Below are 15708 nucleotides of genomic sequence, written 5' to 3'. Positions count from 1 at the left end.
AGAAAAATACAGAGGATGTAGACATAGATTCTAACAACGATTTCTTGCAGTGTCTGAAAGTAAGCATGTTTTTATAGGATCATCTTAAATACTACTACTACAACTCCACATACATTCAACAGACATATTTTCAAAGCCATATGCCATCACCACAACTCCAACAGCAAATAAACCAATGTTTCAGCAAGTAAATACTCCTCGGTTTACTCTGAGTAGTAATTAAGGTGCTATGGGTATCCAAACAGTGGAAACTAATGCCGTCTTCCACTATCCATCAGAAAATCACAGCTATTCAGTGAGGTTTTCTAACAATAAATAAAACCCCCACAGCCGTTCTCCAAAAAGTCAGCAGCTGGAAGAAGTGAGCACAGCAGCATGACAGGAATGCCAATATATCCATACAAAGGCAAATCAAATATGAAAGTAAACTCCAGAGAAAAAAGGTCTTCAAACAAAATTCACGTTAACACTTCTCCTAATTTGGAAACGGAATGGAATACCTTCCATATATCTGACATAACAGTGGAACAGACAGAGGAAAAGCCATTTTGGATATCAGTAATGTCTTGAACAACATGTGGAACTTCTCCAAGAACGTGGTCAGTCTACAGAAAAACAGTTCATGAACGGTATTTTTAATGACAAGCATTGATCTCACTGCAGATCCATTAATCCTTCCAAAGTACTAATGTCTATCTAGGGCTCCTGATTTCAACATGTACATGAAATGCTGTGCATACAACTGTTACATCCTCTCTTTATTTCCTAATCTAAGCCATTTAACAGTATTACTGTACAGTTCACTGCTGACTGCACGTACGTTATGCAGTTCTTCATTTGGATAGTTTATTTCTGTATGTATGAGCAAACCTTGGAGAAAACATCCATAAACAACTCTGATGAAATTCACCCAGGTTTTGGAGGCTGCCTTTACCTCCGGTGAAGGTTGAAGGGAATAGGCTTCTGAATGGAGGTGGAAGAATTCCACATTTCCTCCACTCAAAGCTGTTTCTTGTCTTGTAATTAAACCGCTCATCAGCTAATAAGATGTCTTTATATGCCTCTAATACCTGCATAAGGCGATAGCACAGGGCAAGCGTGGTGGTATTTCCTGACAAAGACACTTCCTACAGAAAGATAAATATGGTTACTCTACAACCTAATGAAATACACTTAAATACAGCTCTGCCTTCAGAAGCATTCATGGCATGAACAATACTGATACTTGTCTCCAATTTTCTACTTTAAATTTATAGGCACAGTTTCATTTCTTTGAAACAAAGCCATTTACAAAATGGCAGTAACAAAATGAGAATACAGTGGGCAAAAATGCAAAAACATACTTATTTATATATCCACCTAGTGTTTTACATCAACTGCACACTTTTGCTTAATGAGACTAGTTAGGACCAAATACTACTGCTGGAATCCACCTACTGTGAATCATACAGACCCCAGTTTTCATTTGCAAGTCTTACTCCGACTTACTCAGCCCATTGCTTTGATTTCAACAGACACATAACTGATTTACACTCAGATGAAAGAGAAGAATCAGGCACAAGTTTCCAGGTAGCCTCAACAGCAGCACAGGTGTTCTGTTGCTGGTAGCAGCTGGCATGTGCTAATTGGCAGGAAAACAAAATTCAACTATTTCTAGTTTTGTAAAAACATCTAAGAAGAGAGATGGCTCAAAATAAAGTCTCAGCATATTACAATATGCTCCACAGGCAGAAATAACCTGACAAAATTAAATTTTCCATTGCCTTGCGCTGCACAATTCAGGAGCTTGAAGTTTGAAAGACAGGAAATCTCCTTAAAATTTGCTTGTATGGCAGATCTGCATTAGGTGCGAAAAAATTATTACAGAGTATGAGAAGACTCTCTTGCCCCCTGCCACTTGCAAAACAAAACAAGAAAAAAAAAACCACAAGAGCTTATAAAGAAACCATGAATACAGTGTACTGAAAGTGTTGCTAAATTAGCCATCCACCTCACCAGATACTTTATGATAAACTAGCATAGCAAGCGATTTGCTCAAGTAAAATACTCTTGAAAGTTAGAAGCACTGACTGCTAGTAGGACTGAGCAGTCTGGGCAGCTGGGAAATAGTCTACTGCAGATTTCAGCGTGCCTGCATATTAGTAAGGAAAGACAAACAACATGCTGGAACTGGCTAGTGATTTGAAAGGGGAGGAAAATTAAAATCAGGGTGATCATTTAAAGACATGACAAAATGCTTACAGGGGATGCAGTGAATAATACGCAAAAATACTGGGGCAAGGGGAGACTGACAGGGTGGTAAACATAACAGCACTGATAAGATGACAAGAAAGAAATTGTGCATGCTTTAAAGAAAAAAAACTGTGAATACATCTGAATCCTGTTTACGACTCAGAGAGTTCAGACTCACAAAATACCTGGGCTATAAAGTGTTGTAACATTCTACAATTCATATTTCAATAAAACAAGGTAATTGGAACTAAGGCAGAGGCTACTATTTTGAATGTACCTTTATTTAAAAAGAGAGAAAAATGTTACAAACTGATTTAATGTCAATGTAATACAAAGGAAACTGAAAAGTAAAATGCTGAGGAATCAACTAAAACAACGAAATGTGAGCACAAGGTAAGTATTTTGTTGTTATCTGCTGATGACTACTGTGAGTATCAGGAAGGTTTGAAAAACCACAAGTAGCAACGCAGACGTTTGTTATTCAAGCGGTCATGACAGCAGACCCCTTACGGAGCAGAGATGTCTTTGTGGCTTTACTTCATTTTCAGAAGGGATTTGCAGACAGCATTTTACAACACTGCGTATTTTCTGGGTATGCCATACTTACAAATAACATCTATTGTTCTGACTTTCTCAGATCATAAACTGCAGAGAATCAAGCCATGCAGAAGTTATCGACATGGGTGGTATGAATAGCAAAAATGTGCTAGCATTGGTAGGTCACAGAAGTTTGTGTCTATGCTTAGAAATAGAAACGCCCCACAACTATACAAAAGAGGCTGCACTGCTGGCTGTAGAGAAAATGTATAAGAGAGGCCATTGACTACACTATTAAAATGTACACCTTAGAGAACATAACCCATATAAAAAGTCTCACTTGACACAGATAGTCTGTACCATTTGGATAATGAAAGTATAGCAAGTACTTTTAAGATAACACGTGACATCAACATTACAGAAAAATATGTTACAGGATATGTTTTTGAAAATGGCATGCGATCGTGCAATTTAAAAACAGAATCATAAAATATATCCATAGACATAAAAATTCAATTCCAATCTAACTTTAATGTTGTCATTTCTTGAATTCTGGGTAACCTGTCAATCCAGCTCATGCTTCCTCTTGTCATAGGACTTTTACGAAATCGTGTATATTGAATGTATGAAAAGTTTCCCTAAAAACACATTTTACTTAAGCAAAGTACTTCCTTTCAAAATGAATGAAACCTAATAGGCATTCCTTGTTTAAGCTTTCTCTAGTTCCAGGTATAAGCTAATTCTCTAGAAAGAAGGTTTTGTTTTCGTATTTTCAATGAAATTAAAGTATCACTTGCTAAAAATACATCTCCTTGTTATTTATAGCTGTAACTCAGGGAACAAATATTCCTTTTAATAAATGCCTCTTCATAAAGTAGATTAAAGGATTTACGAAAACAGAACACAAACCTTGAATTTTATCTAGATGGGAAATGGCATAGAAATGGGACTGAATCACTACAGATGAAACCTTCTTGTAAATTCAGTAACCTCCGTGACAGAGTACAAATACAAAGGGTTTCATTTTTGAATATGGTTGCTTAATATTCTACTTATAAAAGCAGCACAACCCTGGCAAATTTCAACCCTTCTGCAAGCAAACAAATTGAGCACTGTAAACTCTGTGAACAAGTGAGTGCTGTTATTGGCAGGGATATTTGCCAAACCATTCCCAAGACGCAGTAACAGAGTTCAGACTCTGCACTATTGAGCAGATTTCTATTGCTCATTGCTATCACTCAAATGCATGCATGCACACATGTGAAGTCTAGAAGCAATGTAGAAGTCTGCTGAATAAACTGACAAATGAATATCTATTTCTGCTGACAGGATGATGGTCTGGGTCACTGAAGACCTCGGTTCTACTCATGCTTTTCTGCCCTGTTTCACTGCAATATTTGTCTCTTTTTATGTGGACTATCAACAGATCGGGACAGGGATACCGTTATTACTGTATGCAAGTGTGCTTTGATTAATTCCGTTGGGACCGGAACGTTGTTCAGGTTTACCACATTATATTTCTATTGAAGGAAAGAACTATTGTTATTAACTAAGGAAGGTATTTGCCTTTATGCTGTAACAGAGACCAACATAGCTGAAAAGCTACGAAATTTTCCAAAAGTCTTTGCAACATTATTAAAAAAGTGTTTTTTTTCATTTAAAAAGGTTGAAATAAAGCCACAAAGGATGGCAAATAATTACAATAATTCTCATCTTCAGTATCGGGATTAGAGGTTGTAAACTCCCCGTTGATGATGTGAAAACCTCAGTGAATGTTTCATGCCCTGGTATTATGTCTGAGAAAGAACTTTTCAGACTCCATTATGTCCGCCATGAACTTGATCTTTCACCTCTAGTGAAAATCCTCTCATAACTAGAATTCTAAAGTTAATGATGAGAGATTTCATTTGCTTTCCAAGCACAGATAAAACCTTTTTGAAATACACTCTCACTGCCGTGACCTTGGTCTATGACTTAAGAGTTCACCACATGTAATAATTTACTTTGCCCCATGGGACTCATTGAGATTTCCTTTTAAAAGGTTTTGGATATGCAGTTAGAGCTGAAACACTCTCACAGTATGCATCAAAGCATACATCCTGTATACACTACAGATGTTCTGCAACAATATCAACAAACTAAATGAACTTAGATCGTTATAAAATATAACTACAAAAAGGTCTAGCTAAGTAAAGCCATCCACACACTAGAAATTGAATGTTTCGGGAATTCTGCTGCAATAATGCACAGTATCTGCTAGAACGAGGAGTTTCAAAATTTCACAGGAGTAGTAATATATGTAAATTGGCAAATTAATTCAGGAAATATACCATTGCTCTGGACTTATCAACTCAAACACAGTAATATTCAGCTCAAGCACATGCTTTTGAGTTTATGAGCCACATAATTATCAGAACTGCTGCATTACAGCAGCAGTCTCTCGCTGCTGACTTTTCTTCGATAAACTGTGCTATTTTATTTGCTCATGTATTTCTTATTACACATCCTTTTACTACTAAAACTACACACATAAAATTGGAACTACTGTATTCACTTCAATATAAGGCTTGCAGCCCTGGTTAAAAAGCAGCGTGAAGTGCACTTCCATGAGCAGTAACATGCTGCCAGGTGTGAGCACAGCTCCAGCCAGCTCCCACGTAGCGCCGTCCCTGCCGAGCGGCTGGCTCCCACCAGCTCCCTGGGGACACGTACGTGGGCCTGAGACAGAGCAGCATGTGGAGGCAAACACCATGGGCCTTGAGAGGTTGGCCTGAGGGCGGCAAGGGGACGTGGTGAGCCAGAGAAGCAAATGGTTTGGAAATCCAGCTCATAGGGAGTGTGGGGGGGGGGAACAAGACAAGGTACTGAATGCGTTGGCAAAGATTCTGTTTAATGGTAAAACTTCCACTTCATCACCACACACAAATCATAGGGGGGTGATGTGCTTTCAGGGCACCCTGTAGTAAGCTGAACACACTGATGATCCTTTGCTCTTCCCTCGCCCCTCAAAATTTCCTAAACTCTACCATCTTCTCACAGGGGCTCCCCCCACGTGAGTACAGGAGTTCAAGCCCCTGCTACAGCTACTCTGAGTGGTGTGATTTCCCCTCTGTCCCTGTTAACCTAGAGGTATCAGCAGAACCGGTACATTTTAGACAGAAAAGGCAATACACACAAGGGAACACCAGCAAAAACCCTAGCTGAGCAGGAAAACACCTGGCTATGGGGACCTTAAATCTGAAAAAGCTCCCAGGAGGCATGTGGCTTTTCTTCAACATCTCCAAAAACAGTTTAACAGCAGCTTGCTATTTTCAGAGTCATAGTAGGGCCAATATTTTCCAGAAACTGGAGCCTGAAGTAATGCTTTTGAATCAGAGAAAATTTGCTGCTCTACTGCTCTCCACAGTTTTTGCCAAATGTTCTAACAAATAAACACAAAAACAGTCTAACAGAAAAATACAAACTGGAAACACTTAGAACACCCTATCTTCTCATAAGAGTTCTGTGAGAGAAGTAAATTTGGGCTAGTTTATTTTTATATGAACAAACAAATGTAGAAAATTGTTTTGTCTCTTAATGTAAATGAGGTTTTACGGTATTAAAGACAGGTTTTTTAAAATGTATTAAATATAATCACTTGACAATAAAAAAAAAAGACCAAAACTTCAGTGTTCCTTCATAACCATAAAGATGAGAAAGAAAGAATAAATTGATAAATTCAATTTCTTTAAAAAAAGAAGTGAATTTAAAGATAATAGTAATTTTAACTGAAAATCCTTCTTAATGTTGTACACGAGTGATTTGTACAAGTCAGGAATTAACTTGCATATCCAAAAAGGGAGCTGAAGAAAACAAATACTGAATTTGCAGACCCGATCGCTTTCTTTCCTATATATTACTATTAGCCACTATGCAAATGTATTCATACCAGCTAAAAATGTGCTTAAGTAGAAACAAAAACCTTCCCAAGTGAAATACTCTCAGGTTTTGATTTTAACAAGCAAATGACAGATATAAGGAAGGGGAAGCAATGTCACATTATCTCCTTGCAAGTCACTGTTCAGAACTTGCAAATTTCAAGAACCATGATGTTATCTTTGACTAAATCCACTACAGATATCTCTTAAGGGCAGTTTGTTATCTCAATAGACAAGTTTGATTTCAGTTTATCTGCAATGAGCTGCAAGCAATCTTACATAAAAGGTATTTTTGAGATTTCAAAATGTTAGCAATGTTCTATATATTATCATTTCAAATGTTCTTTTTTAGAAAGAAATACTGAACTAATGCCATATTTGACAACTAATGTTGTTGCATATTAGCTTTAGCTAATCTTATAAACACATTCCTTCATTTAGTCACAAAGCTGAGGCCACCAACCACCATGCTAAACCATTTGCAGCAGCATCCCTTCATGCAAGAGAGTCCAGGCCCACATGGACAAGTGGGCACATTAATAGAAGTCAGAGGAACCATTTTTATTGTTCATTGCGGAAAATAAACCACTTACACAAGCAACAAAGCTGTAAAGTTTGTCTTCTCCTGAATCAGTAATTTAACACCAATCCTAACACATGCAACAACTAAGCCCTTTGCTTATCGTTAAATGAAAGTTAATATTAAATTAGTGTTTGCTTTGCAAGCCACCAGGTGAGGGACAGCAGAACCAGAACACAGCATGTCCCCAGGATTCAGGGCCAGCAAACCGCACTGCTTTGCCAAAAGGTAACCATTGAAAAGGACCCCTGTACTGTGAATGTTGTCATTGTGCAGACATTCAATGGAATTATGACTCCACAAGACACTCCACTGCAAACAAATCTCTTGTATTTTTTTGAAGCTGTCACTTTAGAGTAAGTATTGCCAGTCTCCATCACTCTGCTAAAAGATGGTCTTTTGTTTTAAAGGCTGTGGAAGGGAGAGTAACATATTTACCTCACCAGTAAAAGATCTGCAATTTCTTTTGAACAACTATAAAGATTAAAAACCAAGCTGACTTTTAGCAGGGCAGTAGACCCCACTCTCTGTAAATACTTTAATAAGAACATTGCTGATTTGTTCAAACAGTGCCTATCCTTGCTTTGCAAAGGCAATGCATTTCATACAGCACTCCCTGCTCAATAAAGGAAGCTCTTGCACCCTACAATTTTACAGTGAATTAACCTGCAGATCAAGACAAATACAAAACCACCTTGCTTTAAAAAGCCATTTCTGTCAAGCATGAGAACAACATCCTTTTTTCCTGTGCTGTCGTGAACAGCTTAAACATACACTGGATGTCCCATAGCAGACAAAAAATAACAACAACAAAAAAACTCATTTCCATGGCCACATCCTGTAGAATAGTGACAGCAAGGCTTCTGAAAATACTTAAAAAGGCAAATCTAGGATGGCTGAGCAAACACAGTAAAAAAAAAAAAACACATGACTATGAGAATTCCAGGTAGTTTCCAGATACCAGACACAGCCCAGGCAGTTTGGCAGAATTTAAACAGGTTTTTTTATATTTTAGATTATGGCAGAGCTGCTACGAGCACCCCAGATTTGAGAAGGCTGAACAAGCACAGCCTACAAGTTCTGCCATACATCTTACAGTAAATAATGTTATGCAGTTAAAAGATGCAGTATCTTTCATTGCATTTCCCTCATTTCTTTGCTCTACAGCATCTTTGCCTACCATCTTACATTTGGTTTGTGACCTCAGTGGAACAGATTTTTTTTTCAAACACACACGGGGATAGAAACAGGGTCCTCACAGTGACTTGGTGAATAGAATAGTTCAGTTGGAAGGGGCCTTAAACATCATCTAGTCCATCTGCCTGATCTCTTCAGAGCTAATGTGAGGAAAAGGGAAGAACAGAGATCAATCGATTTTAAACCCAGTAGTAAGAGACATAAAATCCAATCCCAAAAATGCACGATGATGTGAAAAAATTCCAGGCTCCCAGGAGTGTAGGAGAAGGGCTTTTTCCACTGATCACCTTATGAGCCACGTGAAAAGACCCTGCATTAGAAGTACTGGCAACCAGGAATAAAATTGATTCTTTTTTCACAAGTCTATCACAAGTCTAATTCATCCACTGACACCTTACTGTAGTAAAAGAGCTCCTTGTCAAATGTGTCAGCAAAATCTTAAACTTTGTACAAACAGATGCAAAGAATTTGAAGGTGACATGTTCAGATTTGGGGATTTCAGAAGTTCCACTATTAGGCTGAATTTGCTTCCACTGAATTAAGAGCAGTGCTGAGTACCTTTGGAAATCCCATCTGCTCTGAACTGTTGTAATAGTGGATCTGTATTAGAACTATTCATGATAAATGAAAGCAGAGCAATGAGGGAGGGAAGGAAAAAAAATCCACAATTGTTTTAAGGTTACAGAAGACTTGAGATGATGAGGAACTCCAGAGATATCTAATGGAGCTGTGTGACTGGGACGCATTATAGTGATGAAATTCATATTGTAAGTAATAATTTCGGCTACTCCTATGCATTGATGGATATAAAATGCACTCACTATTCAGGGAAGAAAAAACCCTAAGTGTCAATAAATAGTTCAATAAAAAACATCTGCTCAAAGCACAGTAATGATAAAAGAAAAGTAAACTCTTAGGATACATAAAAAATTAGACCATAATACTAGAATATAGTGGGTGAATTTAATAGCTCAACAGTTCCCATGTACATACAAGGCTTATGCTTACAGTTATTTCTTTATACTGCTACATGTGAAATACAGACATTTTCCCTAAATTTGTCCTCTGACACCTACAGACATTTCCCAAAGACTTCACTGTAGTATCGGCAGAATTAGTTACATTCTCATCTAGAAGTACTTAGTCTACATGGGTAGACAAAATATATTACTTAGGAAATAATAATAAAAAAATTTCATCACAGGTTTTTCCCTTTACAGTATTAAATTTTAAAAGATTAAGTCACTTCATTCTATTGTTTTTAAACAAAACCTAAAAATTATCACTCTTTTAAGTGCTATTTAGAAATCAAATTTTAGATAACGTTATTGCAAGTTTTCACTTATATTTAGAGAAGAAAAAACTATATTGTCAAAGACAACTAAAGACCAGGACACATACAGTTCATTTGAAGATCTTAAAACAATTTTGTTTCATAATGTTCATGTGTTACCTTCCAAGGATAAACATTCTTGGTATGCTGGTGCAGTGTATGACTCACAAACCATTAGAGCTTGTTTTTTTTTTTTTTTATTCATTTCAGGTTTTTTTAAAGGTTAATGTACATATATACACAGTTCAAAGAACTTTGGATATTTTTAGAGAAATCAATCTTTCCTGTGACTTTGAAGCACTGTTAGGGGTTCACCTTTGTGTTTTTACTTAAAAACAAAACAAAACAAAAATACTCAAAAACAGAGGAATTTTACTTCTCAGTAAGAACTTAAATGTTCTTTAAAATAGTTAAACTTCTTGCATGTTTTTATTTTTGCCAACAAACAGTTGGCAATAATAACAAAATGTTACTATTCTCCCCCAATTCTTTTCCAGAAAGGCTGGTGTGGTCCTTTAAAATTTATATTAAGTTTTATGGTCTACATTTGCTTCATAAAAATAAATTTAAAAATCACTCTTAGAACTTTCTTCTTACTTCATATCTCACTTTGGAAATATGTTTACAGCTTTCTTCATTATATTCTATTGTATATTTCAAAATTTTGCCATACATATGCAACACTTAGTTTTACAAAAGCCGTAACATCCTTTTGGAAAGATGCTACCCATATGGAACATGAAAAAAAAAACAAAAAAACACCACCTTAAAAGATTTTGTATAAGCTACAGTTTAACCAAAACAAAACAAAAAAATCAATAGCTTTGTTGTGTAGGAGATAACAAAATAGCCAAAGTATTCTTCAATAAAATGAACTGTCCGCCACAATTTATCTGTACAATTGCATCACAGTTCTTGCCTGTTATGTTATACTTTTCAAAAACATGCCATTAAGTTGCCATAAAAGTCATCACAAATTGTTTTTTCCTCCCAAACTGATAATAGACTTATAGATTTAATTGTCAACCTCTTTTCTTCATTACTTTGATTCTTAAAGAGAGTATGACATTAGCTGTCTGAATACTTAGTAGTAATATCTGGCATTTCTGCAGCATTTCTGTCTGAGGATCTGCACGCTCTGAGTAGGTTTGTCTTTATAGCACCTTGAAATGCTGACATTTATTTGTCTCTCTTGCAGAAATGGATAGTTAGAAGTAGACTTTTAAAGAAATAGGTTTTATAATTTCATTGAAAAAAATACAAGATTTTTTTAAAAGATGCTAAGCAGCTTTTGGTGCTGTCAAACACTAATGTCATTAAAATTCTGACCCTTCATGGCTCAACAAGAGCTAAGAACACAAGTGAGGCCTTCTGATTTTTTTCATTCCAATTTTTGTAACTAGCAAAGACTGTCCTCTTCAAAAATCATGAGATTTCATAAACATTACTGATGGCAGAAATATTTAAGTAAATGAGAAAATGTCACAAAATTAAAAATTAGATTTTGATTGTTCATGGTGATACCTCCTTATTTTTGCCAGTGTACAAAGATTCACAGAATGGTTTGGGTTGGAAAGGACCTTAAAGCCCACCCAGTTCCAACCCCCTGCCATGGGCAGGGACACCTCCCACCAGACCAGGTTGCCCAAAGCCCCATCCAGCCTGGCCTTAAACACCCCCAGGGATGGGGCATCCACAGCTTCTCTGGGCAACCTGCTCCAGTGCCTCACCACCCTCAGAGTAAAGAATTTCATCCTAATATCTAAAGTAAACCTACCCTCTTTTAGTTTAAAGCCATTACTCCTTGTCCTATCACCACCACACTACCCAGCAAAGAGTCCCTCCTCCCCAGCTTTCCTGTAGGCCCCCTTTAGGTACTGGAAGGCCACTATGAGATCTCCCCAGAGCCTTCTCTTCTCCAGGCTGAACATCCCCAGCTCTCCTAGCCTTTCCTCATAGGAGAGATGCTCCAACATTGTGTCCTTGTGTCCCTCCTCTGGACCTGCTCTAACAGGTCTATGTCCTTCTTATGCTGGGGGACCCGGAGCTGAATGCAGTGCTCCAGCTGGGGTCTCATGAGAAAGGGAACTTTTTTTGTTGTTGTTCAAATAAGCTTGATATGCACAAAATTAAATTCTGTACCTGACATAGGCTTTACTGATGAAATAAGTCTATTTGCAACAAAAGCTAGGAATGGGCCATTTAAGACAGCTGTTTGCAGAGTTAACGGAAATAACCACATATAGGAAGAGATCCCATGAGAAATGATGGAAAATTAGGAGCTAGAGGGAGAAATGGAGAGAAGAAACCAGAATTTAAAGAGTTCAAAGAACAATCCACACATACAGAGATCAGGGAGATGAGCTGAAGAAACCCAAGAATAGGTCACTGAGTCAGCAGGTAGCCCTGCTAGACACAAATTTTATTTCCACTCATCACAGCAAGAACACATACTTCCACCCCATGAGAAGTAAGAGTAGCCATTACCAACCTTCCTCCTCCTCCAAAAGCCAAGATTTTCAGTAAGCACAGAAGACTTCCCCCTACCACTTACACTGCTCATTTGCCAACACCTCTCAAGACAGAATAGCAGCTCGCAACTCATCTGGATTATGTAGGTAGATACTTGCACAGATATTTTGATCTCCACCATCTCTTCTTCCATCTCCCACAGCTGAATTCCTTGCAATGCTGCCTGTCAGATATTTCCAAGATGTGGCACCTGTATTGCTAGTGGTACACAAGTTATTCTGAAGCGCTGGAGACACTGTCTTGAACAGCTGAACGCTTCTACTGCTGCTATCACTGGTGATATGTAAGGAAATGAGATTTGAAAAGCCTGTCTTTAGTCTCTTTTAACAACCAGTACTGAGAGTGAACTAGGCATTCCTATTTTCTTTGCAGCCACAATCTTCTGTTCTTGCACTCTAATGTCAACATTGAATTTCTCCTCCACTGACAGCAGAAAAAAAAGAAGTGAACACACCTATGAACTCTGCTACTGTTTTTCAGCCTATTTATCTGTTCCCTTTCCATTTCTCCCTTACACAGCTACAGAGATCTTTTTCCTCCTATAGTTCCTATGACCTTTGAAGAAAGCTCTTTCCAGTCCCCCAAGCCACCCAATCACTCACATATCAGAGCTAGCTGAAGATGTTAATTTCCATGTTCAAACACTAAAATGCTTGGAAGCCTCTATCACAACAGCATGCTTCTCCCCACCTTAATGCCACAGCTACAGCAAGCAAAGGCGCCAATACTGGTAAATTGTATAGTTGCTATTAAACACTGACTGTTAAATAAAAGATTTTTAGTTTACCTGGGTTTACCCAAAATCCCAGAACACTAACTTTTGAAACAGTAAACCGTTTAATGATAATTCTTACTATTAGCTTTGCTGATCACAAATTCCTTAGCCAGCAAAGGCAGAACATTTTATTTGCTGCCCTCTGGCATGTATCAACTAAAAAAACTATCCTTGTAAGATTAACAAAACTCTCAATTTTAGCATCTCACAACCAATTTTTCTAATTGGTATACAACAAAATCCAGTTGATATGAAGCGGCTTCTAATGATGTAGACTCTTTCTAAGCACTTGACCAAATATTTAATCACCTTTTCCCAGAACAACATGCCTTACATAAGGCTTTTCAGCACTGATCTTCAAACACTCCACAAAGAAGTTGCCAGTACCCATTACTGCTAACCCCAGAGGTACAATACCCCACTCAGTTTCACCCAAAAGGTTAATGACAGAGCTGAAAACAGAAACCATGTCTCAGCCCCACCACACCACAGTGCCTGATACCTCCATAGGAATTACCTAAGTCCAAACTGATATTCAACAGTCACTACTACTTAAATAAAGAAAACCTAAAACCCTCTGTACACAGTCAACTACCATAACTGCCATATGCTGTCTCTCAAGAAATCCAGAGGTCTACACAGCACTTATTCAGGGTGTGCCTGCTCTCTATAGCGGCAGGACACTTCTGAGACTAATTAGCTCTTGTGGTGCTCCCTCACTATATTGCTTCTGAGCAAGCTCATTTATCTTCATATTACATTATGCAGTGTAGATACACCCTCAGACAAATCAATTTCTTCAGGTTACGGAAGCACACCTGATGAAACAACGGCAATTTAAGGGACATTGTTAAGAACAAATGCTCTCACAGTACAAACGCTTGTATTTCTAGTCAACTCCCACATTTAAATTCTTCTTCATGCATGAGAATTGATTTAAATTAAAATGGGAAAAAAAAGCATTGTTCTGCTCATGTGTTAAAGAGAAAGGTATCAGCAACAGCTTAGGTGAAATGTGGCAAGGACAGATAAGAGGCTCTTCCCTAGCACAAAGGATGTGATTTGCTGCTCTTCAGAAGAAAAACTAATATTATGAATGACAGAGAAGCATCATATTTCAAAAATCTGCTTGCACTGGAAACTTGCTCAATTTTAGCAATAAAGTTGCCACACACTTCGCCTACAGCAAACATGTTTAAAGGATGTTTCTCTTTTGCAAACATTCATAGAATATCCAAAGTTGGAAGGGGACCCACAAGAACCAGAGTCCAACTCATGTCCTACCTTCCTAGAGCCTGACTGAGAACTCACAGGTCCAAAGACCTAATTCTTGACTCACTCTGCCTCTGCTGTCAACGGTTATCTGTAAAAATCATTAACAAGATATGCATTTTTACGTTCCTCCAACACCAGTTCAGTACAGAAGAATGAGAGGTTCAAGCTTACTTTGTCCATGACATATACAATTACAACCTGAGCTTCACATGATAGAATGTCTGGTTTTCAGCTGGTATAAAAAACCGACACATACACTGCACCAAAAGAATATTACCATATAAAAGTAAACTCTAATCATGAAGAAATGAAAGCATCTCTCTCACCCCTACACACAGATGCTTTATGATACTGTCTTCCACTAACCAATCACACCTTATTTTTTTTCCAGAGGATCTTTTCCTTGTTCTGAGGATAGGACTGACACTGCTAACACTGAATGATCACTCATTCAATAGCTCATTTCATCCTCACTGTTCACTATGGGGCATCTTATAATTTACAGCACCTAGATCTAAAATCACAACTAGAAAACTTATTTCTCTTTTGCTCACTATTATGTACCTGAATTATTTCTTTACACTAATTAATCCACTTCACAGCACCTCCATCAGACAATTTTAAGATCCTTGTTTTCAGGTAGCAAAGTGAGACAGTGATGTGCATCAGGATTGCCCATAATTAGAGATGCTTGACTTGAGATGCTTTGGGTCTCTCTTCAGAGGATAGAGCAATTAAACAGCACTTTGTCAGTACAAAGTACAACTTCAATCTATTTCAGTGCTATCATGCGTTTTCAAAGCTGACAGTAATCGGTCCCAAGAGTCTGAACTCAGAAAATGAGAAGTACACACCTAATGGCCATATTTTAAAAATGCAGTTCATCCAACCTCATGCAGAAGCTCTATCACTGAATTAAGAATTGGCTCTAAGAGTCCAGAAGTGCACCACAACAATCCTAGCTTTGAAACCAACCTCTTCTAGGGTTTTTCTCTCCCTTCCTTATGCAGCATGTTTCATCCAGCTTCTGCAGTTACAAAGAAGCAGATCTAAAGGAAAGAACCTTATTAACTATCACACTTGCATTCATTTCCTAAACACTGGCTACCTGGTATTCCTAAAAATTGTATTTTATGGAGAAAGAAACAGTCTGAATTGACAGCACATGCCACTTTAAGGCAGAAACATAATGTGACCAAACTGAGTTTCCACAGACAACCTCAATTCCAGCATTTCCCTTCTGTTGAGAACTTTGTATTACATCACTGACAAAGAACCCTGAGCTCCCAGAAATTTAATTTCATGCAGTCTCAAACAACATTATAGGATT

At 37.7% G+C, this 15708-nt stretch overlaps 1 protein-coding gene across 22 annotated transcripts in view; it reads right to left on the bottom strand.

The window, feature by feature from the left end:
* SLC10A7 (solute carrier family 10 member 7) overlaps positions 1 to 15708 on the bottom strand; it is a 151915-nt gene that overhangs the window by 122142 nt on the left and 14065 nt on the right. The window contains exon 5 of one of the 22 annotated variants that reach the window (XM_080588680.1): positions 9959 to 14466. The exons of 20 other annotated variants lie outside the window; for them this stretch is intronic. In XM_080588680.1, the coding sequence (XP_080444806.1) occupies positions 14392 to 14466 (75 nt within the window). In that variant the 3' untranslated portion in view covers positions 9959 to 14391. Of the gene's footprint in view, positions 1 to 9958; positions 14467 to 15708 lie in introns of those variants that run through there. One more of the 22 variants, XM_080588693.1, reaches the window with a different exon arrangement.

Source organism: Anser brachyrhynchus (genome assembly GCF_964034855.1).
Source record: "Anser brachyrhynchus genome assembly, chromosome: 4".
NCBI classification, from domain to species: Eukaryota; Metazoa; Chordata; class Aves; order Anseriformes; family Anatidae; genus Anser; species Anser brachyrhynchus.
This window is presented reverse-complemented; position numbering and strand designations above follow the sequence as displayed.